Source organism: Rhinatrema bivittatum, chromosome 14 (assembly GCF_901001135.1).
Source record: "Rhinatrema bivittatum chromosome 14, aRhiBiv1.1, whole genome shotgun sequence".
In the NCBI taxonomy this organism is placed as follows: domain Eukaryota; kingdom Metazoa; phylum Chordata; class Amphibia; order Gymnophiona; family Rhinatrematidae; genus Rhinatrema; species Rhinatrema bivittatum.
In genome coordinates, this window is record NC_042628.1 from 36,753,355 (window position 1) to 36,778,075 (window position 24,721).

At 43.2% G+C, this 24,721-nt stretch overlaps 1 protein-coding gene across 17 annotated transcripts in view; it reads right to left on the minus strand.

Moving 5' to 3' along the window:
- Positions 1-24,721, minus strand: part of MAPK8IP3 (mitogen-activated protein kinase 8 interacting protein 3) — a 135,845-nt gene that overhangs the window by 29,559 nt on the left and 81,565 nt on the right. For 8 of the 17 annotated variants that reach the window (XR_003852636.1, XM_029576806.1, XM_029576792.1 and 5 more), the window contains 9 exons: positions 22,734-22,886; positions 17,856-17,910; positions 12,926-13,077; positions 11,881-11,937; positions 9,708-9,878; positions 5,390-5,549; positions 4,436-4,531; positions 3,164-3,322; positions 1,287-1,452 (listed from right to left, as the gene is read on the minus strand). Coding sequence is in view for 16 of the 17 variants with exons in the window: in XM_029576806.1 (XP_029432666.1) it covers positions 1,287-1,452; positions 3,164-3,322; positions 4,436-4,531; positions 5,390-5,549; positions 9,708-9,878; positions 11,881-11,937; positions 12,926-13,077; positions 17,856-17,910; positions 22,734-22,886 (1,169 nt within the window). In the remaining variant the exon portion in view is untranslated. The remainder of the gene's footprint in view (positions 1-1,286; positions 1,453-3,163; positions 3,323-4,435; positions 4,532-5,389; positions 5,550-9,707; positions 9,879-11,880; positions 11,938-12,925; positions 13,078-17,855; positions 17,911-22,733; positions 22,887-24,721) is intronic. The other 9 variants (XM_029576808.1, XM_029576807.1, XM_029576804.1 and 6 more) reach the window with 4 other exon arrangements.

Here is a 24,721-nt window from a genome sequence, read left to right on the forward strand (position 1 = left end):
AATACAGATCAAAGTTATTTTTAATGTTAAGTGCTTGAAACAATTGAATTAAAATATTTTAAAGTGTTACACATGATTGGCTTTTGCAGACTACTTAGAAATCTATTGTCAGGTGCACTCTAAGGCATTATTTATCAATAAGAGTATAACTAGTAGGGCTCAAACCTATATGCCTATTGCCCATCTATGTTAACCTTGGGCTCCCCCAAAAATTCAATTCTGGCTACGCCACTGATCCGAATGCATGATTATATTTTTTGCATTGAATTTTAATTTCCAAGCATTAGGCAAATAATGCAGCAAATTCTATCTCTGAAGAATGGCAGAAAGTTAGGGGGCTTGAGTATAAAGCCACTCAAACATCAGAGATCCATATCTCATATACTGCACTGTAGTGAGTACCATGTTCAATACCAATGAGAGGCAATGTCCATTAGCAAATAGCATAGTGATAGCCGTATTCCACATATTATCATATTTTATTCCACTCAGAAGACAGCATCTCAAACACATGGAGCCAGAGAAACATACAACATTCAACACACTGGAGAACACCATATTTCATATCAAATAACAGTTGTATTCCATAGTTAGTACCATGAGCTGCACTATGCCTCATCTTAAACATCACAGTGAGAACCACATCCCAAGCACAGCTAAACCACATTTCTCAGATATACTAAAGTCAACTTACTATGCTCAGATTCACATGCAGTCTCAAACTGCCTCTACCACTACATATATGTAACACCTAAAAAATCACCATAGGTCACTACCATGGAAAATATCATTTCCCATCTCAGCAGCTAGAATGGAGCTGCATGTTGCGTTCAGTGCTTGGAAGAGAACAACATGCCACTTTAAGTGCTATGGCAAGAAACACATACCATGCCTGTTTTGATAGCAAGTGTTACACCCCCCATAATATTCAGTACTATCCCTTTATCTCAAATACCATAGCAAGAGTAATGCTGTATCTTCAGCACCATGGAGAATGCTGTGCCTTACATAAATGAACCATGAGACCAATAAATCCAGCACCTACCAGCATGGAACATGGGGGTCGATCTCCATATGTGAGTTTTCCTTCAGAAGGTGCATTAGGCAAAAACATGTGAAATTAACATGAAACCAAATAAAGATTTCATTGAATTCAAACAATGAAAAAAGCACAAAATGATAGATAGAAAACAAAAATTTGTTCACGCCACCAGAGTCAAAGAGCAGGCAGATTTCAGGACTAGTGAGAGTCATCCAGCCTGAACTGCCACTTCCTTCTCTCTTACCAGGAATGCTGGAGATGCAGAGTACGTGGGCATTGCAGACGGTGAACTGATCCACTACTGTGCCCGGTTGGTTGGCATCGATAATCACAACTTTACTAGTGGAGAGGGTGCTGGTGAGGATCCACACCCGGCTAGATGTGGCATCCATTTCATGTAGCTCTTTTGCCTGCAGCAGACATAAAATCAAAAGGCTCAAGCTCCTAGGAGTGGGAGTGCAGTACACACGTCGGATTACAAGCGGTTTGCCTTCCGACCTGCTGTCTCTGTGATTGGAAGAAAAGTAATGAATGCTCAGTTTGGGTCCTTCCAGATGTAGTTTTTGATTGAAACACAGTGCGTGTTGGGGGGCCGTGTAACATCACTTCAGAGCTTGGATATCTCTGGATACATCTGGATCTTTTGTATTGAAAAACTCCCTTGAATCATAAGTTTATGGACAGAGTGTTTTTTCCTGCCCTATATTGTGTTTTTATATGCTTTGCGGCTAGGGCAGTCGCCTTGTTTGGCTTGAAATTCAACAGTACAACAACAATACACAGTGCCTTCAGATCGCGCCTGAATTGTGAGCTACCGGGATGTTTAATGTTTACTCCTTTTTTTTTTTTTTTTTTTTTAATGTGATTGCGGTTGCTTTATCCTTTGACACAGGAAATGGGATGGGAACTGAGCTTAAGCAGCTCCCACCATTGGCGGGAAGTCCAAGTGCCAGAGTCAGCACGAGGGTCCAGTACGCCTGGGCAGAGAGAGAGAGAGCTGCTTGATCTTTTTGGCTGCTGGAAGTTGTGCCTGGAGACAGGATCATTGAATGAGTGGGGAAAACTCTCAGCCTTTGATATAGCTAAAAAGAGACAGGATCAGCTCCGAAAAAGGGAAAGAGGTCACGGACTGCAGTGCATGCAGAGTAGATCAAGGTATAGGAGAATGAACAGTTTCAGCTGGGTGTGCCAAGGGGGGGAGGGAATAGTAAAGGATGTATGTCCAAAGAGATCCAGTACAGATTTAGAATGAGGAATAGGCACTGTGATATATGCAAATGGCATCAAAATATAGATAGATGTCAGGTGCAGGAAGGAAAGACAGACACGGCAGTGTGTTGTACAGGAAAGCAGAGCATGTTAGAAGGAAAAAGGCATTGCAGCTTCTGTATGAGCAAACAATTATTAATCATTTGTACTGAGCATCCCAGATGTATGCAGCACTATACATAATGGACAGTTTCTGCTCCTTGGCGCTTACAATCTGATCAAGACACACAGAGAAGACATATAGTCAAGGCAGACAAAGAAGACATATAGTCAAAAAGGGTTAGAAGAATTAACAGATTCAATTGAGGATATTAATTGAGTACCATCAAATATGCTGTTGGGGTCATTAACTATTTAAATTTAGAAAGTATGTTAAACTTGGCCTTTCCAAAGTGTGTATCCCAAGGGATGAGCTGGTGTGAAGATTGCAATTAAGAACATCAAGATCATTTAGAGATCTGTTGTAGGTCTGAGTTTTCTTTTTTTTTTTTTTTTTTTTTTTAGAAATTGGGTTATGAAAAGGCAAGGGGCTTTAGAAATTTTGTGAAATAGACCTGGGGACAGTATTTCTTGATGGATTGCAAGTTGACTTTGTTATTTTGATGCTGGGTTTTAAATGGGCATGTTTTTGGTTATATTTTGATGTGATTTATATGTAGGTTATTTTGATATATGTTCTACTTTTTGTAAATCACCTTGGGTTAATTGTAGAAAAGATGATATACAAATTGCAGCAAAAAAAAAAAAATTTTGAAGGAAAGACTGATATTGTGGTGTGTAGAGGCAGAGGAGGACGGAAGGCAAGGCAGTCGAAGAAGCATGCAGAGGGGATGAAATATCTGCTTGTTTCACCTTCTTCTTTTCCGGGGATGTGTGGGTGCTCTTGCTTTCTCCTTCCACCTCTCGGTCACAAGTCAAAGGATCGTGACCAGGAGCAGCCTTTGCTCCAGTCCCTGAATCCTCTTCAAGTGGCTTCCATCCCGTCAGGTCAACTCCAGCTGCACACCACAGCTGAAAGGAGAAGAAGAGACTGTTAGGCCTGTCCTGTCTACCAATGAAAGCCGTTCCATCTTCTGAAGAGCTAGCTTCTTTCCCAGCATCCAAGACGTAGGCTCAAGAATAAGAGCTTGCAGCAGTGACCATTGGTTACTAAATCAGACTGCATCTTTTCTGACAATGAAATAAACGAAGAAGAGCGGCAGGCCTGGAGGCTCTGGTTTAGTTCTTGTCGCCATTATTCACCAAGCAGTTCACTTGGAGGATGATTTTATAAAAGCCCACCCAGGGCTGCAGCCTGCAGGTATTTCCTACCCATACACTTTAGCCTGAATTTTCAAGGTGGACTAATGTGCTTTGAAAATCTGCGGGTGTGTCCGGTACACGTGCCAACACCTGCGCACAAAGTTGCAACCTGCTCTTCAGTGTGAAGATGTACACACATTCTTTTGAAAATCAAAACTGTGCATGTAACTTTTCCTAAATCCAACCCCACCCTACCAAATGCCTCTTCTTACTGCTGGTAAAAGTGTGCAAACCACAAAAGCAGGTTTTGCATGTATCCACAAGAACCTGCTTGTTGATTTTCAAAGCGCGATTTACGTGCATAAAACCTCCATATGCTCAACTTCAGCCATAAACCCTCTGAGGCAGGGACAGTGTACCTGTGTGAATTATTTTGTACAATGCCAGGCACATTCGCAGCATTATAGAAGGCAGCTGATTGTCCTCAAGCACGGTCTTTAGTGTATTCCCTGATTTCTACCAAACCTCATCTCATGTTTTGTTAAAATATTATAGTGACATCCCATAGCTGAGAAAGAGGATGCAGCTCCCACAGGAGCTGAGCACATTCATTGTTGCTCTTTGGATGACCTATTATTGCCCTTACCTCAGTGATTGTCAGCACCACCTCGGCAGTGCACCCAGCCCTAGGAACAGACTTCTAAACTGGGAATCAAATCCAAGGCTCCAGCTTTGCCCTCCACAGTAGAAACTTGTGTTCATTTCTTTATAATATTACACAAAGAAAGGCCTCTATCGGTTCTGAGGTGAGCTCTTGCCATGTGACAGCAGAGCACAAGAATAGTGTAAAAGGTCACTTCTAACATCTATTGTACTTTTTACCTTCATGGTGGGGTCCTTTTCCACCAGTGGACGGCAGTACACAGGCACAGGGACGTTCTTCATGCGAGTGTCCTCCTGTCCCCCATTGGGGCTCAGCTGGAGTGAGCAGGGAATGGACAATAGAGGGACAATGGTCAGCAAAACTGTGCTCATATCATGAGGCAAAGTGATTTCTCTGAAACCTTTCATTGAACTTATATAATGATAATATTGTATACAAGCTTAAGTCAAAATAGATCCCTTCAAGTTAGTAATAAAAATATTAAAACACTAAAATATTAAGTAATGCTTCTTCAGTCTTCTTGTTCCTGAAACTAAACTCTTCCAGATAAGCTGGCAAAGAATCATATAGAAAATATATTTCAACCAACATCAAACTCCAGGACAGGGGAAAGGACAATTAGCGATTTCCCCATGGCTTAGCTGAAAATTGCTCTCTTCTGCTTACCTAAGAGAATGCCCTGGGCTTTCAAAGCACATAGGTTTTTAGCTGGGAGAGAGGGGCATTTCCAGGGGCACATCCAAGTCAGAGGAGTAGAAGAATGCACATGCACTTGATTTTCAAATGTCCATGTACGGTTTTGCTGCTCCAGCCACTTGCACAAATAGCAGGTGCAAAGCACGTGGCCACTTTTGGCATGTGGCCACTTTTGGCATGTGCACTTTTGGCATGTGCAGTTTGAGCTGAGAAAACGGGCCGAGAGCCTCTGCATGCATCATAAACAACGTGGGCTATTCAATACTGGCCCACTGTGTAGGATGCACTTGAGGTCTGGGGAGGGACCGCGAGTATGCATGTTTGTGACAGGAGAGGGTAATGAGGGGATGGATGTGATCAACCTCTTTATAAATCATTCTCCTGATGTACATCTGACCTCTAACATTAAGGCAGTTGCCATGTTCACTGCTTCCCCAAGCCATCCTTACACTCCCCAATGCTCGGCAGATTCCTACCTGTTTATACTTGGCGGGGAGGCTCCAGCCGCAAGCCTGCAGGCGACCGTCATCGTTCCGCACATGCTCCCGCACCTGGCGGTACTGCTCCCGCTTTTGCTCGCGGCGTGCGGAAGATGTACAGTCACTAAGGAGAGAAGCAACAGTGTTACTTCTCAATCTATGGTTAAAAACAGAAGCAGAGGGTCAGGGAAATGCAAGCCATGTGCAAGTGCAAAAGAGAAAAAAAAAATATAGAGCAAAGCAGGAGCCATTGAGACAGCAAGAGAATAAGTTAGGAAGTCTTACTAAGCAAAAAACAAGAAATGATTAGGGATGTGCAAGGGGAAAAAAATAATTTCATTTCAAAATTTGTTTTGTGGGGACCCCTATTTGTTTCTTTAGTTTCAAAATGAAAAAAAAAATATTGAGGTCCATATTCAAAATCATTTAGCCGGCTAACTCCAGAGGCATAAATGGGAGGATTTGAGTTAGCCAGTTAGAGTTAGCCAGCTAAGTCTGGTCAGGCCAAAGAGCTGTCCCCTAAGGTTAGCCGGCTAACTATAAGATAGCCGACTATATTCAATAGTGCAGTTTCACTATTGAATATACTTCCAAAGATAGCCGGACTGTGTCTGAATATGGACCTCTTCATTTTTTATCAAATTTGATTCATTTTTTATTTGCCATTAAAGTCAATGGGCTCCAAAACTGGGGTTTCCTCATCAATTGACTTAAAACTTGTGGGAAGAAATCAATAGAAGGAGGAAACAACTACAAGGTATTCAGAAAGACTGTGGATACTGGATAGTGGTGCCAAACGTGGCATGAATAGCCTAAGACTCTGTAAAGGGGCAAAGGGGTAGCAGCATTGGCAGGAGTTCTCCAAATCATTGTGAGAGGAGCCAAAAAAAACCCCCAGCAAACGTGGGAAGAACAACAGAGTCTCCAAAAGAAGGCACCAGCAACAGTGACAGACTCTTGATGACATTTCAAGTGGCAAACTAGCACAAAAAGTGGCATCAGCTTCATAAGGCAGCATGAAGGGGGAACAAAGCAGAAAAATCCCCAAGGCAGGTGCTGATAAAAGGGTCAAGCAGCAAAAACAGCGGCTTCCAGACTCCAAAGCATCATGAGAAGTGCAAAGCAGCCCCCAGACTGGCAAGAGCAACTCCAGGTGTAAGGTCTGGCATATGACAGCAAGGCACAGTGGCAAACAGAACTGCAAGGTTTAAGGTCTGGACATGGAAGCAAGGTTGAGTGGCACAAAGACTCCCCAAGGTGCAGGATGGAATTTGTGTGAAATGGGCTTTCCAAATGAGACTGATATCACATTTAGTACACGGAAATTGTTTCACAATGATAGGGGCCAGGATATATATTAAGTTGTGAGGGTTGTCGTTTTATAGAAGAAAATTCCCATATCCTGTGCCTGTTGCACTTCCTGTTTTTGCAGTTTTGCATGAGTTCCCTCTTACTATTCTAACCTCTTATGACATTCAGCACAGGAAATTGTTTCTCTTCAGCATTTTTTGTCTTGTGCAGGTATTTCTCTCTCTGAATGAGGACTTTATTGGACAAAACACCCTAATGTAATCAACCATCAAACAGGGTGGCAGAACCAAGCTGAGATTGTGGAGGGGCTGTAAGCCCACTGACTGTGCCACAATAATGTGTGTGTGCGGGAAACACCGAGACAATGCTGCACTGAGTGTGCACTAGTTCTGTCACTGGTGAGCTTAGTGACTGGTATGCTTCAGTCTCTGCTCTGCCCTCAGTGCTCACCTTGTGCTCATTGCCCACTGTACAGGCAGAGACAAAATCAGTAGCAGCTTTGCAAGCAGCTCTCCAGTCTGTCTCCAGACTCCACAAAGGAAAAAAAGAACACCAAGCAATACAGTCTGTTGTGACACAGAGCTTTTCTGACCCAGTGCTGCCTAGCTGCTTTCCTCTATTGTATGACTGGCACAGTGACAGTCTAAAATGGGCAGCAGCTAAATGTTTGTGAAACTAGCAACTCAGAGACAGCTCAAATAAATAATTCTTCACAGTCAATGCCTTTAGAAGGAATGCACAGCAAATCTCTGACATGCTCAGTCTTCAAGATCAGTGTCACTGCACCTGGAGTGCAGCGATAGTTTGGATTGGAAAAATGCTTTGCTGCAATATGTCATCCCTGTTGTCTCCTTGACAACATGTCCATCCTACCCATGCACTAGCTGGCTACTCTATACTTTGTATTAATTCCTAACTAGTACACCTGTTGCTCTCCTAAGATTTCTATGAGTCCATTGACTTTAATGGCTTATAAAAATCATTTTATTCAAAATGAATAAAACTAATATGATTTGTTTAATTCAGGGGGCCATCAATTTATTTTGGGGGCCCCAGAAAGAAACAAATTGGACCCTGTTTGTTTCTTTTTTCCCATTCATTTGAAACTAATGCATATCCCTAGAAAAGATGCATTAATAATAATAATAATAATAATAATAATAATGAACTGCTTAAGAAGAGGGACATTTTTTGAACTGCTTTTGATCAGAAATTGCATCTACTTCATATAGCAGCCCGCTGTGTGGCTCACTACTCAGTACACAGACTGCAAAGTCCACAGACAATGGAAAGACACAAAGGAGGAAAATTTTCAAATTGCCCACATTGCTGGAAAGTCCAGGGGTATTTTTAACCTGCAGTCTTTGTACCAATTTTTAAAGGAATAGTATGCATGCACTTTCATTTTTTAAAATGCCCCCAGGTAAAAGTACCCGCAGAGACCTGCACTTGCTTTTTCTATGGAAACCATTTCAGACCAAACCAACCACACATTATTTTGAAAATCCAAAGCAATGCATGCAGTTTTCTCCCCTGACCTAACCCCACCCTAGGAATACCTCCACTACAGTGCCAGTAAAAGCAGGCGTGCCATGCAATTATGTGCATACTTTCACCCCTATACAGGGCTGCTAATTTTCAGACAGCCAATTTATCCAGATAAAATAAATACCTTTTATTTGTCAGTTTTTGTATACCGTTGTTTGCAGCAAGCCTTCACAACAGTTTGCGCCAAACAATGGTGTATTGGTGAAAATCCATTTGAAGCTTTCCTTCAAAATGGATAAGATATTCCCTCACAAACGAACGTTGGAGGGGTCCAGCACAATTCCTAAGTTCATCAGAATCTGATAGGGCCCATGACGTTAATGCTTCTGCTATGGCCCCAGGAACAGGAGTGAGACCTCTAAGTCATCTCTCATAGGACATTTTTAAAGTCCCTACCAATCTGAATCAGATTTGTATTGTTGACCTAAAGGTTCTGTAACGCTGTGACAATTCAATTAAGTGGTATAAAACGCATGTACATCCAACTCTCCTCCCCCACCATGTCCCATTTCATCCTCCCTTCTATAAGTGATCCTTCCAAGGGATGTTTATTGATAAAGTATGAGGAAGAAGCAATCTTTCGAAAGAGGAGCAAAAAGATGGTATGAAGCAGTTTTCACAACCCTGATTCTGAATCCTAGTCAGGCCCCCTCTCTTATGCAGATTAACTCAGATGAGCTTTTTTCCCCCCAAGATGGGTTAGAGCTTGTCCTTCCAATATTTCTAAATTTATTGGAAAATCATGAAATGCCATAGCCACACTAGCCTTCAACAACTATTCATAAATCAGGCATTCACGTCAGGTTGGACAACTCTGCCTGTGCGTCTCCACCACTGTCTTTTTGATAAATACCTTCTTCTAGCTCACTAGATCAATGATGATAAACCTATTAAAGTATATAAAGAATTATAGTGCCATTCTCTATTGACGTCATTACTTTTAAATTGGAAGTCATGTTTTGAGTAAGAGATGATTTGGTAAAGAGTCACATTTAAATACATGAGCCAAAAGATTTTGCTATTGCTGCTCTAAATACGTTCCTCACAGACCCATTGTCCCCAGACGTTACAAAGCAGACACAACTACTTTACATGGTCTGTGCTTAATTCTACCTGGAACGATGGCGAAAGCTTTCTTCATGTAACCTGCCAACATTCTTTCAGCATTTAACCTCAATCCCATCCCCATCCACCTCCCCTACTCCTAGTCAAGAAGATGGGCAGGATATCAGCTCTTGTTTTCCTTGCGTGGTGTGCATGGGACACCAATAAAATAAAGCTAAACTTCCATAACTTTGCAGGATATGTAACGGCTATCAAAACAGATTTTGATGATCTTCAGTTTTAATGCACTTAGGTTCTCTTTCCTCTGCAAAAAGGAGCATATGTTAAAGGTGATCGTGCTCAGAGACTGAAACCGCAGCTGGCTCTGGCTGTGATCTGCTGGGAGACTCACTCATCGGGGAAGAATTCCAGAGTGCGACCACCCGAGGAGATCTGACACATGGTGTGGCTGCGTCGCTGGCTGAAGCCTGCTGTCGTGGGTGACTTGTAGTGGATGTTTACTGAAGGGTAGGATCTCTTCGCAGGTGGAGGGCTGGAGGAGGAGCTGAACAGGCGACTGAAGCTATAAGAAGAAACAGAATGGATAAATGGGGTGCCAATTTAAAATGAAAGCAGCCAACAGAGGATCACCTCCTGCCTTCTCCCAGGCCATAGGCTCACAACACAGGACTATTAATGCTAGGTTACTGTATGATAACAAGAGGTCCTGTGATAGAAGATTCCAAGCTTCTAAATTACAAGTCAAATCTTAGCTCCCCAGTCCGATAGTTGTCATTGCAAGGAAGTCCTCTGATGTCACAAACTCTCCCTCTCATTTCACAGTCTCTCTCATGGTCAGTTTTACAACCTCTGCTCCAAAATCAATTTTAGTCTTTTTCCCAATAGTCAGCTTTAATGCCTCTTTGTTCATAGCAATGTTCACAGACCACCCACTCCACAAACACACCTGGCTCCATTTCCATGAGGTTTTTACTCTGTACAGTACTGATCTCTAGAGCTTCTTGCAAAAGGAATCCATCTTTCTAGAACAAATCATTAGAAATTACAGGGCGGGGCAACAGAACGCCTTTTTGGCTAGAAGGGGCCAAACAAACCAACCCTCCAATTCTCCTGCCCCCCCCCCCACTCCCTCCCGATTTCTTAATTTACATTTATACTTACTATATGAACATAAGAACATGTCATACTGGGTCAGACTAAGGGTCCATCAAGCCCAGTACCCTGTTTACAACAGTGGTCAATCCAAGTTACAAGTACCTGGCAGGATCCCAAGGGGTAGACAAATTCCATGCTATTTATCCAGAGATAAATGGTGGATTTCCCCAGGTCTACCTTAATAATTGTTTATGGACTTTTCCTCTAGAAACTTGTCCAAACCTTTTTTAAATGCAGCTACACTAACAGCTTTCACCACATCCTCTGGCAACAAATTCCAGAGCTTACTTATACACTGAGTAAAAAAATATTTTCTCTTATTAGTTTTAAATGTATTTCCCAGTAACATCATTGTGTCCCTGGTCTTTGTACTTTTCAAAAGAGTAAACAACTGATTAATGTTTTCTCATTCCACTCCACTTTTTTTATAGCCCTCTCTCCTCAGCCGTCTTTTCTCCGAGCTGAAGCATCCTAACCTCTTTAGCCTTTCTTCATTCTTTCTAACATGCATTCTTTGAATAAATCATACTGAAGACAATTTCAGAAGCCATTGGACTGTGTAAACGGCTATCCAGGCATGAGGACTGTTTGAAAATTGCCCCCGCTGTTTGTAGGAGCATTATGGAACAATGCCCCTTTTACATACAATATTGTGGAGGGGATCCAAGAGCAGGGTTAGTCCAGGGGAGGCAACAATGTTCATAACTTTGTATTTTAAAAACTCTGGGGTAATATTCAGTCAGTGGCCGGATAACCTTATGCGGCTAGCTTTAGAGGGATATTCAGTACTGCAGCCACACTAATGAATATAGCCAGCTGTTTTCAAGATAGCCAGATAACTCTGGCATGACCAGAGTTAGCCAGATAAGTTCCACCCTCTCTCCCTCCATCTCACCTTCTCCCCTACTCACCCTACTTTCTCATTCTCTCCCCCTCTCTTTCTCTTCATGCCCCCACCACTGTCTCTCCATCTCCCCCTGTTCTGACCAGCATCCTCCCTGCCTGACCTCCTCGGTGTCTCGGAGGCTTTGTGGGGATTGTGGCAGGCAGCAGGAATAGAAACAGGCATGGCAGTGGACCATCACCCGAGATGCCAATAGTTGTTGGCTGGCAGTACTGGAAAGCAGCAGTGGGAAGTAGCAATTCAGGTAGCAAGCATTCACAGCTCCTACTTCACATGCCTGTGCCTGCATTCTTCTGCGCCGGGAACGGAGCAGGCGCATGAGAAGAATGCAGAAGCCAACCCACATGGATTCTCATTGATTGGAAGGCCATCTGCCCCAGCGATGAACCAGAGTCAGACAGTATAGCCCTGCCCCATCCTGTTTCTATGCCTACTTCACTGGATATGAGCCCAATATGTATCTATAGTCTCTCTCTCGCTCTGCCTGGGTCAATGGTCAACATACAATTGCCAAATGGTTGATTTCTTCTTCTCCTGGACAGATGGGTGCTCCCGGGATGCTCTGCAAGCACAGTGAAAGAAAAGTGAAGTTCAGTAGTCTGGTCATTCAGTGGCAACGAGAGATATATTAAACTGGGTAGAGAAATTACATTTTTCATCGAGGGATCAGGGAGACATGCCTTCCTCTCTACAAGCCCTCTTTTTCAGCCAGGATCTTGAATTCTCACTGGGATTGTGCAGGCAAGGCAGGCCCTCCCTTTGCACCCAGGCAGCCACTATCTGTTACTGGTGTTTGAGTCCAGCTTTACTTCTGAAGGCAGCCACAGATGTAATCGGTCCTCTAGTGGACAATTAACACAAATCTCTTATATGGAATTGTGCTCCTGACCTGGCATTCTGGGGGTACTTTTCAAAGACTTACATGGGGGTTGTGTGTGGTAACTGAATTTTCAGAAGGATGGGATTACAAGCGTAGTGCCACTGCCACGTGGAAACGTGTGCGCATACATAGAGGGAGTTTTGAAGGCATTATGCAACTGGGTTTGGAAGAATGCGCTCATGTACACATTTTAGGAACGAAGTACGCATATCCAATCCATCATCAAACAGGTGCTCGTGTCTTTACACCTGCTAATCATGTTAAATCTCACTTCTGCCTGCCGTTTTTTGGGTGAGGGGGTCTGCTTGACCTGGTGCTTGGAAGGAAATGCACACGTAATTATTTTCTACGCGCGATACACACATACATCACACAACTTGATAAATTAGCTGCCGCTGTGCATAACCTGGGGGCTATTACGTGCACGATACAATTATTTAGCGCAAAAAATGGATGCGCATACTTCTAGAAATTGGTGAATAAATTATACGGATCCCTGCATTAAAACAAATGTGCATGGACTGAAACATGCGTGTATGTTTCCAGGGCGGTGTTATGCAGTTTATACAGCCCAGGCGTAACTTCAGGTGCACAGACCTAATACGTGAGTCTGTGCCGAGTTATATGCAACTGAACACTCTCCTCTAAGTCCAGGGACTACAGGTCTCACCTAATCATCTCCGTCCACCTGACAGCCTCTTGCAGCTCCATCAGCCGCTCCTTATACTGGTTCCGCTCCATCAACACACGAGCCATCTCCACGCGGGTGAAGCGGCGGCGCTGAGCAATGGGGATGGTGTCCTGCAATGGGGACGAGCACTGCTTCAGCCAACAGGAAACAGAGAAATTGGTTAGTAACATGGGAGCCAGCAGCTGGGACCCACTACCTTTTGTTAATTTGATCTGCCCTTGCTGAACAGAAGGAAGCTAAGCCGCTTAACCGTGTAACTGTTCTCTCTAGGCCACAGGAAAATCAGCTATACAAGTGGGTGACATCAGACAGCGCAGGTGCGCACTATGTTCTCTCAGAGCTCAGGAAGACGTAGAGGACAATATTCAAAGCCATTTAGGTGGATAACTCACAAGTTATCCATATTAAATGCAAGGTTTTGAATACTGAGCCCTTTATCCAGCTTAAGTTATTATCTGGTTAAAATTTAGCTGGATAAAAATAGAGGCATTCCAGAGGTTTATCCAGCTAACATAGCTGATTTTTTTTTAACTAAACCAGCTATGTTAGCCAGATAACTTCAGGCCTGCTTCAGAGCTGGATGACTAGCTACTTACCCAGATAACTTCAAAGATAATGACATAATGAAAAAAAAAACCAAACAAACCTACGGCCCGAGTTTCTTCTTCCTCCCTCTAATTTCAGATAAGGTTCTGTCGGGCTGTGTTCCCCCAACCTTTTAATCCCTTCTAAGAGTCCAAATCAAGTACCGGAGTCTGGAGGCTTGGCCACCCCCCATCCTTTTGCTGTTATTATAAAGGATCTAAAATTAATGCCTCCCCCCACCTGAAGTACAAACGCTGGGCCAGCACCCATTCCCCAGACCCCTCCTCCATCCTCCCGATATTATTATAATCTTTGCTGCTCCCTGGGGCTCCAGCACAGCTTCTGTAAGAATCAGCGCTGAAGCATAAAAAAAGTTACCCACTCTTTATGCTTCCATCCTAATAGCATCTGTACCCATAACTATTAGTTTGTGCTACTACACCACTTCTCAGACATCTAGTGTAGTCTATTTAATAAAATGGCTACTCAGCAAATTCTGAGTGGGTAAAACTATGCACACAACAAGTTACCAGAATGGTGCAACACCGGAGATGTCTGAATGGAGTGGAGGAGATACTTCTATGCAACTCCTCCAGATGGGACTTTGTCTCCTGGTAGATTCAATGAAAAACTGGATTTGTCGATTTTTTTGTGATTTTGAACAATAAAGTTGTAGTTGTTATTATTTCAGATTCTGTGATATCATCTGGTCCGCCATTTGGCAGCGGTTTTAAACTTTGGGTGGAGTCAGTCTTTCTTGCCCGCTGAGTGGAATGAGACCATGTCGGTCCAAAGGACAGCACACTGAGCAGATACGTTTTTTTCTTACTTCTTCCCCCCCGAAACAAAATTTTATCAGAAACAGGGACTGATTTCGATGATTATTGTGTGATGTGCAATGTTAGCATTACCATGACAATGCTGGAAGGATCATGGGGTGAGGGGGTTTAGGATGAGAAACATATGATAAAATCTGAAGATATACCTATTTCATTGCAACCATAATATTTTGGTATTATTTGCAATTAAAAATGATAAAAAAAAATTACTGACTTTCTAACAGCTGAATCTCAGCATAGTTTTTTTGGGATGAATGATTGAGAGGATTGGGAGTCTGTGTTTGGTATATGCCTAACGAATACTTAATAGTGACCCGGCTTGTTGACATCCCTTTTACTTATCTTTAAAGGTATATGTTAAATGTGATGCCTCATTAGTATATTTAAGATCCGCTGTCTCTTTTTGTTTGGAGCTCTAGATTATATTTAGAGATAGATAATTACATTCCACTTGATAGTTCCTACAGGATTCTTGCTGAGTCAGAGTCCCTATGGCTCTGCTGCAAGATTCCTTGGGCCTTGAACACCCAGGGCTGCAGATTCAGTCCCCACTGCCCCTGACAATGTTCTGGAGATGGTTTTACTTCAGGTCCTGATGATTTAGTGCTAAGATACTTCTTGGGCATCAAAAGTTTCTGCGCTGAGAAATGTAATGGTGTTGAGAGTCTTGGCGCTGAGGAAGTCAATGTAGATGGCACCAAGAGCTTCTGCCTCGAGGCAGTAGAGGTCGATGGTATGGACATTTCAGATCATTTTGGCACTCATTTTCTCTGCACCATACATTCTCTACGTGGTGACTAGCAGACGTTTTATGCAAAGGAGATCCTTTTTTGTCCCTGCTATAATCAGCATGGGAGGAAGAGGAGTCACGACTCTGAACCCTTTTTCTTATAAGGTGCTGGTCTGTCAGAGGACTTGGCCCCCTTTCTCTCTGAAGATCAAGGTACATATTTTAGCTTTAATTCTCTGAACATTAATGCCCAGGGGGACATTCTCCCACATATTGCACAATTATTCTCATCGTGAATAGAGCTAAGGCAACAGACACAGATATCATGAAGGTTGACATCTGCCATCTTCTGGCTACATTTAGCAACAGAGCTTGAAAGGTTTCCTTCCTGAATAAGGAGAAAATACAAATCCTTTTTTTTTTTTTAATGGCTGGGCATACTGCAAACTTTGCCCCTTCTTTTATTGCACGTGGATGTTCGAGATTTAGATAAAATGCTTTTGCATTCCATATGGGTAGGCAAGAACCCCAGAATCGCATTGTACAACTGAAAAAGCCTTGGCTACAAGGTGGGTTAGGCCTTCCGGATTTAGTGGGGTATAATTTGGCCTGTCTATTATGAATAGTTAGGGATTGGCTGTGTGATGGCTCTCTCTTTACCCTTATTGAGAGTGATAGAGCAGCTATGCTTAACTTGGATCTTCGTTATATATTACATGCGTCCTCGAACCACCTTCCTCCTGATCTTGCCAAACATCTGTTGTTGTCCCCTTTGCGATGGACCTGGAGGATTTTGATGAAACGGTTGAAGTTATCTGCGTCTAGTACGCCTTTTTTGCCGATACAGGGGAATTTGAATTTCCAACCAGGGTCTCGTTCTCGCTGTTTTTTTATATCGGAAGGAGTGGGGAATTGCACAGCTTCAGTAGGTATCGTCTGTTGATGGCTCTGTCCTATCTTTCCAAACCTACAGATGCATTTTGGGTTGAGGGTTTTAGATTTTTTTCTCTTATGTTCAACTGCGTCGCTATATACATTGTTTAAGTACAGGTGACCTGGCATTTAGTGTGCTGACTTTTCATATTGAGCACAGGAAATTCTCACTTTCGCAGATTAAAAGGAGTTACAAACACTGGACCAAGAAGTATGGGTCACAGCTCTTTTGGAACAGTGGCGTTTGGATAATGGGTTTCAATTAACTAGCCAAACATTACTCACATGCTTTAGGACAATGAAATATGTGTCCTCTAACAGCTATTTATGAGAAATGCAATTTAAATTTGTACATAGAGCATTCTTTTCCCAGGTGATAGCTTTTAAGGCTAAGCTTACCCCTGCTGTGGATTGTCTAAAATGTTCCTTCAAAAGGGGTTCCTTCACACCTGCTTTTTGGAAATGCCCTATCATTTCTCATTTTTGGGGGAGGATCATAACTTACATTAACAATTTGTTAAGTTGTAATATTCCTTTATTGCTTGAGGTGGGTCTACCTAAATATGTGAGGAAAGATAGCAAGAGGATGTTGGTTAAGAAACTACTCACATAGGGTAAGCGCTCTATCTTGCTGGTTTGGAGGGAAATTACTCCTCCATCTTTCTGGCAGCTCGACCCTCAATTCATTCCAGGAATAGATTTTTGAAAGTATGGGATATGTATCTATCCAGCCTTTTGAGCAGAGCTAGAAGTCTAATTTTGATTACTTTATAGGGATAGTACTGTATATTGATTTGCCTATTATTATTTTCATTGGTTTGGGAGGTGGGGGGGAAGGCCCGTACTTCCTAGCAGAGGTCTGATGTACAAGAGTACGACATCTGACCTAATAGATGAGTGCATTATAAAGGGAACGGGTGGGGAGAAAATTGTTAAAGTTGAAACTGCAATTTTACTGCTTGTATGACTGTTACAGTATGAATAAAGATACTTAAACATAACTATGAGGAGACTCAACTAGAAAAAAATAACAAAGGAAACTTGAAGAAAGAAAATAATGAGTAAACTCCCCCCCCCCTGAAAAATAATGCAAGTGGCTGAGAGGGGGAAAAAACATTCTTTTGCTTTAACAAATGAAAAACAACAGAGGAGACTCGTGTGAAGCAGCTGCGCGGGAACTCCCGAGCATGCTCAGAAAGACTTCTGAACTTTCTGAGCTCTGAGAGAGCAAGTTGTCCAATGACATCACCCACTTGTGTGGCTGTATTTCATCCTGCTTATTCATGAAGAAAAGGAAAGAAGGCTGATGGTCGTGTAGTAGGAAGGCTATGTAATAGTATATATTATTCCTATTTTGTAAGGTAAAAGAACAAACACAGGGAGAAAAGGCAAGCTTTCTCTTCCCAGGTGAGATTTTAAAACGGAGGGAAAATTATTCAAGAGGAGAGGGAAGTTTCTTGCAGGCAAGTGCCATAGCAGGAGAGTGATGAGGCACAGATGAAGCCCGAGCTTGAGAACATGGAAGGGAGGAGGAGAAATAAGACCAGCAAGGCATGCGAGGCAAGTGTTGAAGACATGAAATACAAGTAGGGATCCCAAAATAGACAGCAAGTAAGGGCTTCTAAAATGTTATTTTAATACAAATAAGAGGTTACGTCTGAATCTAGAGCCTGGAATTATGGTTAGGAGGTTAAAGGCCTGGTTCAGGATTTCCTCAAAAAGTGCAGGGTGCAATGAATACATTTGACGTTAGGAAGGGGACACATCCAGCCTTGCAATTAATCAAAAAGTGCACCAGTTCGACACAAAGGGACACACTTACATCTTCTACCTCCTCTTTGGGGTCCTGCCGTGCCACAATAGCTTCAGACTTCACTCTAGAGAAAGGGAGAGAATAAATACAGCACCAAGCATGAGACTGCTGCCAAGCGATAGGAGGAAACCCCCCAATTTTGTGCTCATCTTGTAAACTACTGCATGACTAAAGGGCACTGTAGGTGAGGAGATATTCAGTATCTCTACTTGAGAAATTACACTATTGTTCGGAGAACCCAAGTCATGCTGAATTCTACATTCTCTACCTTGTTCCATGGAAAAATTACTACTACTAGGGGCTATGCCCCTGCTCGCTTCGCAGGCCAACTGGTGGGGGAATGTGTGCAGAAGGGTGCGAGGGTGGCATGTATGTGGCATGGGGGGAAGGCTAGGGGCTTTCTCTTCCCCCCCTTGCGCTCTACACTTTGTCTGCATCTCTTCACCCGTGTGTGCGTGTGGTGAGAGAGGGGAAGGTAGGGGTATGTGTGACAGACCCCTTGCACTCTCCATATGGTCCCTTCCACTCTTCACTCCCTCCCCAGTGTATGTGTATGAGTGGGGGTACTCAACACTTCTGTCTCAGTGTGTGTGTGGGGGGGTGGGAGGAGAATTGGGGGCAGGGTTCATATGGGTAGGCGATGGCAGGGTGGAGTGTGAGTGAGAGTGGTACTATGAGATGGGGTGTGTGTACACACTTTCCCCCTTGCACTCTCCACTTTTTAGTCCTCTCCTACTCCTCCCCTCATATATGTATGGGGATAGGGGAAGTGATATAGATGAGGGGTGAGGTAACTGTGTAAGGCTGGGGGCACTTTTTCTGCCTCACCACATTGTCGTGTGTGTGTGTGTGTGCCTGTGTCTGTGTGGATGGGGAGAGCTGGAACAGTAAGTAGGATGTGGGTCTGTGTACTTGGTCCCTCCTCCCTCACACTCTTGACTTTGTAGTTGCCTCTTCTCTATCCCATCCCCTGTGTGTGTGTGTTCAGGAGGTTCAGGTGGGATGTGTGTTTATGTATGGGTGTGGGCATTCTTTCTCCCTCTCCTTATCTGTGTTTTGGGTGGGGGGGGGGGAGGTGATGGTGTAGGTGTCTGATGTGTGTATTATGGAAGTGGGATGCAGTGGGAGGTAGTGGATGCACTCTTCCTCCAACTTCCCTGCATGTGTGTTGGAGGGGTGATTAATGTTGAGTGTGTGTAAGACAGGATTGCCCTCAGCCAATCTCGCACTTTCTAATTTAATTCCTCCTCCTCAACCCTCTGTGTATGGCAGAGGTGATGGTGGTGTGTGGGGGTGACAAGTGGGTGTGTATGCTTGGGATAGTGGTGGTGGGATGTATGGGATGTGTGTGAAGGGGATGGTGGTAGCAGTGCATTCACTTAGGGGTGGGAGGCAGGTGTGTGCCTGCTTTCTTTCCCTCTCCTTCTCTCACTCAATCCTTCCTCCCTTTCCATCTCACTCTGCTGAAACTTACTGGCTGCAACCCCTCCCACCTAACACCTTTCCTCTCTCTTCCTATCTTGGGTCACTTCCTTTGGCTGATGGAAACCCTACCAGCCTTTCTGAGCCTGGACCCATGCCCATCGCACCCCACTCCTCCCCTCACACCTTGGCTGCTTCCTCTTGCTGGTGGAGTTTAGGAAACCCCACCAGTCCCAGTACCATTGCTGCCACTCCTTTGTGCCTCTTCCACTAGTGGGGCCTAGGACGCTCCACCAATCCTCCTGCCTCCATTGCTTGTGTTTTTTTAATCAATCACTCTGTGGCTCTGCCCTCCCTCTCTCACTCTTGTCTGCGATGGTGGCTCCACCCCCAGGAGATCTGGAGAAACATTGTTATGCAGGCATGTGCAGATGCACTGCGATGATCACCCGGCATCCCTAATATTTTTATAATATAGAGAGCTATTATTCTGCTACAGTTGGATAATCTGTGGCATAGGGAGTTAAAGTGGCTTCTTTGAGGTCCCATAGAGAAGCTGAAACAAAGAAGAGTCCTGAAATCACTTTTCAGGATGTCTCTCAACTCATAGTTCAATATTCCCAGTAGACCGCACCTCCTTCTATTAATGTACCATTATGTGGTGGTTTTTTTATTTTTAAATATATTTGCAGCCTTTCCACTCATTTCCAAGTGTATTTATTTGGAGTATAAAGTGTTTTGTACGATGCAATTCAGGTTGAAAAGGTTAAGTATACTTTACTTCCATATCTTGCCCAAACTATACAACACATTTCTAGGGGAATTTTCAAAAAGTTGGCACTTCATGAACTTTGTACCAGTTCTCAAAGGAAAAGTGCGAGCTCACATTCCCTTTGAGGACTGTCCTGGGAGAAAACACTCACACAGGTTTGCACCTGCATTTACCGTGGATATTTTTTTCTCTTCCAAACAATGCATGTAGATTTGAAAATCTAATCTATGCAGGATGGTTCCCTCCCCTGACTTCACCATATCCCAAAAGCCTGCCCTACCTTTCAATTGTGTAAGGGGTGGGACAATTTCAAACAACCAATTTACCTGGTTAAGTGACTTCTGAAAATTGCCCTGCACAATACTTAAGAGAAAATCTCAGCAGATTATGCAGGTACAACTCCTGTAAAAACAAGTGCTACAGCACACCTATGTAGTAGGTTTGGTAACCAAGGAAACAGATGTAAGTGCCTCACAACAACTTCATGCAAACCTTTTTTTTTTATAAATAGGTGTCATAAGCAGGGTGCTAGAACTTTCACTGTCCCAGTGTATCCGTAGCTATACACCCACTATTATATTATTATGCAGGTAATCATTAACTAAGCTGTCTACAGTTGTTTTAAGAAGCAAATAAGAATTTTGTCTGATCATCAAACCTTGTTCTACTAAGTTTCACATTATTCTGAACTGTAGATATTCTGCTATCTTCAGTGCAAAAAGACCAATCTGTCTTGAGCATCCAGGCCAATAGTGATCTTACAGGGTTTCCAGTTTCTGCCCAGTTGTGAGTGCCTCCCCAAACTGTTGTGACAGTTTGATGCACAGAAGCCTTTCCTTGACTCTAAGAAAGGACTGAGGTTTTGTCCGATTTTTCTTGGGGTAAGAAAGATGTCTTTCCTTCAGTAAAATCTTTCAAAATTTTGTTTAATGTTGACCCAAACAGTCGAGCTCCCTCATAACAAATGTGCAAAAGATTAACCTCAGAAGAAAAAAATAGCTGACTGTTGTAGTATCCATAGTCCTTAGCAATCACAGATACAATCTCATGTGATGAATCAGTGACATATCTTGCTTAGAAGGTTCAGTTGTAAAAATTAAAGCATCTTTCACTGGGCTTCCTTAAGCATTGATCTAATTTTTGTACCCAACAAATTATCGCACTAGAGTATAAGCAGAAGAGAGAGTTGACTTAAGAACTGTCCCATTAAACTCTGCAGTGTTTTAGAGGAACATCCATATCACATGCAGTACTGTCTTAAGTTGGAAGTGGCTTCATTACATCAAATATGGCAATATGTGCTTTGAAAGTGCTTCTAGAATGGGATATTTAGAGTCTGGGTGAGACAACTATTTAGTTTTTTTAAATCATTTTTTCTCCATGAAATGGATTGGATGAAGTCTTCCTCCCTTCTGTTGGGTTTCCAATTAAGGATACGAGGAATAATTTAAAAAAAATATATTCAGTTTGAAAATTTCAAGTTAAAGCAATTTGTTTATTGAGAGCCATTTATATTTGAGTAATCACAAATCCTGCGCCTCTCAGAGTGGATGCCTTCATGATCAGAATCTGAATGGCGTGATAGTTCAGCAGAGGATATCTCAAAAGCAAACGTCTGTTTTTGATACTGTAGGACAAAACCTCTGCAAGATGAATTGTCTCTCTTTCAAGTACAAATTGTTAAAAAATAAAGAGAACTCTGAAAGATTTTATTGAGACAGTTAACATGATTTGAGCCTAAGGGACATGGGGACTTCATGAAGGTCGTTATGAAGGACAAGCTCCACATTCTGACTCCTTAGCTCCTAACTAATTAGGAGTTTTTCTTGCTGCTCTAGAGTATCTTTTCTTCCACGTCTCTGCTCATAAAACAGGCAACTTGCCTGCGAACATGCTGAACAGACTACAATAACATCCTCTGGAGGAGGACTGTGCTTTTTCAGCCATCGTACATTTGACATGCTAGACAAGGGGAGGCTAATGCAGATTTTGTTCTGGGCCTACAGGAGCAGTGACTTCCTATAGCAACGCGGCCCTCTCAGGCTAAAGTACAACTGCCTCATCTCTGTAGGAAAAAACCATGCCTTCAGTAAATGTTACTTCACTTTAGAAACCCAAAACAGAAGAGATCTAATACTTTACATATTTATTTATTTTGAAACATGTTTAGCCTGTGCAATCTACAATTCTAGGTGGGTAAAGTGTGACAGTTTTTAAAAATGGCCAGTGATGAAGCCCTATAAATGTGATAAGAACTGCTGAAGAGAATTTGAGAAGGAATTGGCCACTGTTGGAAACAGGATACTGGGCTTGATGGACCCTTGGTCTGACCCAATATGGCAAGTCTTATATTCTTCTGTTCTGAAAGATTTTACTGAAGGAAAGACATCTTTCTTACCCCAAGAAAAACTGGACAAAACCTTGGTCCTTTCTTTAGATTCTAGGAAGGCCTTTCTGTACAGTCACATCTACCACAAAGACCTCACTTGGAAGTTTGAGCCCTGGTGACATCAACATTGGACTTGAAGTTCAAGACAGCCTATTGTTCTGTTTATACAATAAGTAGCGGCGTGCTCACAGTCCAGACTAAGATGAGAATGCAATATAATTATTTCTTGAATGTAGAAGTCTCATTTTCTACCAGCCAGTGAGCAGACTGTGCTCTCTAAGTGGTAAGTTGTAATGACACTCACCTTTTAAGCTCCTCCTCCAGCTCCTTGACTCTATTCTCCATTTTAGCCTTGGCTTGCTTGGTGGCTTCAAGCTCACCCTTCAGAACCTCCTGCTCTCCAGATAGTTGATCCACCTTGGCAATCAGGTCATTCTTTACTACATTCAGAGCATTTCTTTATTGACAGCAAAATAAGCAATCCATAAAGGGAAGAACAGGAGACAAGAACAGATAATGCCCATTATGGTGGGGGGACAAACACAACAGCCATTTTGATTTTAGTTAGAGATATAAAAAATATCTTTGATTTTGAGCTATGACAATTAAGCGTAGGAAATATCACTCTGCATTGGTGCTCTGTCTTATAAGATATTGCTTGCATAATTTAGAATTGCTACATAATTCATTCATTTATTATCCATTATACATACACACACACTTGCAAAAGATGTGCATGGTTAAGGGCAGAAGTACTTTAAAAACAAAGTTTCTTTCCCCATTTTGCTCCTCCCATTGAAACGCTATTTCTGAATGGTAGCACAGGGATCTCACATAGCTTTATGCAAATTATATAATGAGTGCTGGAAAGGGGATTTGATACTGAGTCACAAGTTTTCTTGTGTTATATTGACTACGCAAGGACAGGACGGGCATGAGGGGCATCTTCCCCAGGCACTTATCTGAAGAGGATGACATATGCAGGCAAATATATTCACTTTTTGAAACCAAAGTTGTAATATTTGGCTAACTTACAGGGTCATTTGTCAACTCGCGTTATGGCATTTTTGCACACGAAAAATGCCTTAACGCATGAGATAAGCACCATAATGCATGGTGCGATGCAAATTTTTAAAAGGGGAGGGATTGTGGAGGAGTCGGGGGCGGATTTCTGCAAAAGTGGGCTGGCACCTTTTTCAATTGCGTTAAGCTGTGCAATCTCATGCGTTATGCCCATAGTGTTTTTTCGCAAATTCCATTTTATTTATTTTTATTTATTTTATTTAAAGCTTTTCTATACCGGCATTCATGATACAATCATATCATGCCGGTTTACAAATAACAGGGGGATGCAATAACTTTGTTCTTTTTTAACCAGTGCAGAGGAAGCAAAAGGGGGAGGAAGAAGACAAGAATAGTCAAGAATAAATATAAATCTTTACAGAGGTAGATTATTTACATTGGGGCGGATTTTCAGAGCCTTGCTCGCGTAAATCCGCCCAAAACCGGGCGGATTTACGCGAGCAGGGCCCTGCGCGCCGGGAAGCCTATTTTACATAGGCCTACCGGCGCGCGCAGAGCCCCGGGACTCGCGTAAGTCCCGGGGTTTTCGGAGGGGGCGTGTCGGGGGCGGGCCCGAACCGCGCGGCATTTTCGGGGCGTGTCGGGAGCGTTCCGGGGGCGTGGCTACGGCCCGGGGCGGCCCGGGGGCGTGGCCGCGCCCTCCGGACCCGCCCCCAGGTCGCGTCCCGGCGCGCAGGAGGCCCGCTGACGCGCGGGGATTTACGCCTCCCTCCGGGAGGCGTAAATCCCCCGACAAAGGTAAGGGGGGGGTTTAGACAGGGCCGGGCGGGTGGGTTAGGTAGGGGAAGGGAGGGGAAGGTGAGGGGAGGGCAAAGGAAAGTTCCCTCCAAGGCCGCTCCGATTTCGGAGCGGCCTTGGAGGGAATGAGGGTAGGCTGCGCGGCTCGGCGCGCGCCGGCTATACGAAATCCATAGCCTTGCGCGCGCCGATCCAGGATTTTAGTAGATACGCGCGGCTCCGCGCGTATCTACTAAAATCCAGCGTACTTTTGTTTGCGCCTGGAGCGCAAACAAAAGTAGGCTATTCGCGCTCGTTTTAAAATCCGCCCCATTGTGCAGTAATGTCTCTTTATGGATATTATTTACATTGTGCAGTAAGTTGGGCATTTTTAGGCTGGGGAAGGGCCTGAGATGAGAGGGAGAGAGAGAGAGAGGCCTTAAACAACATGAAGTTTGACACTTTTACATTTACATGAGACTAATGAATGTC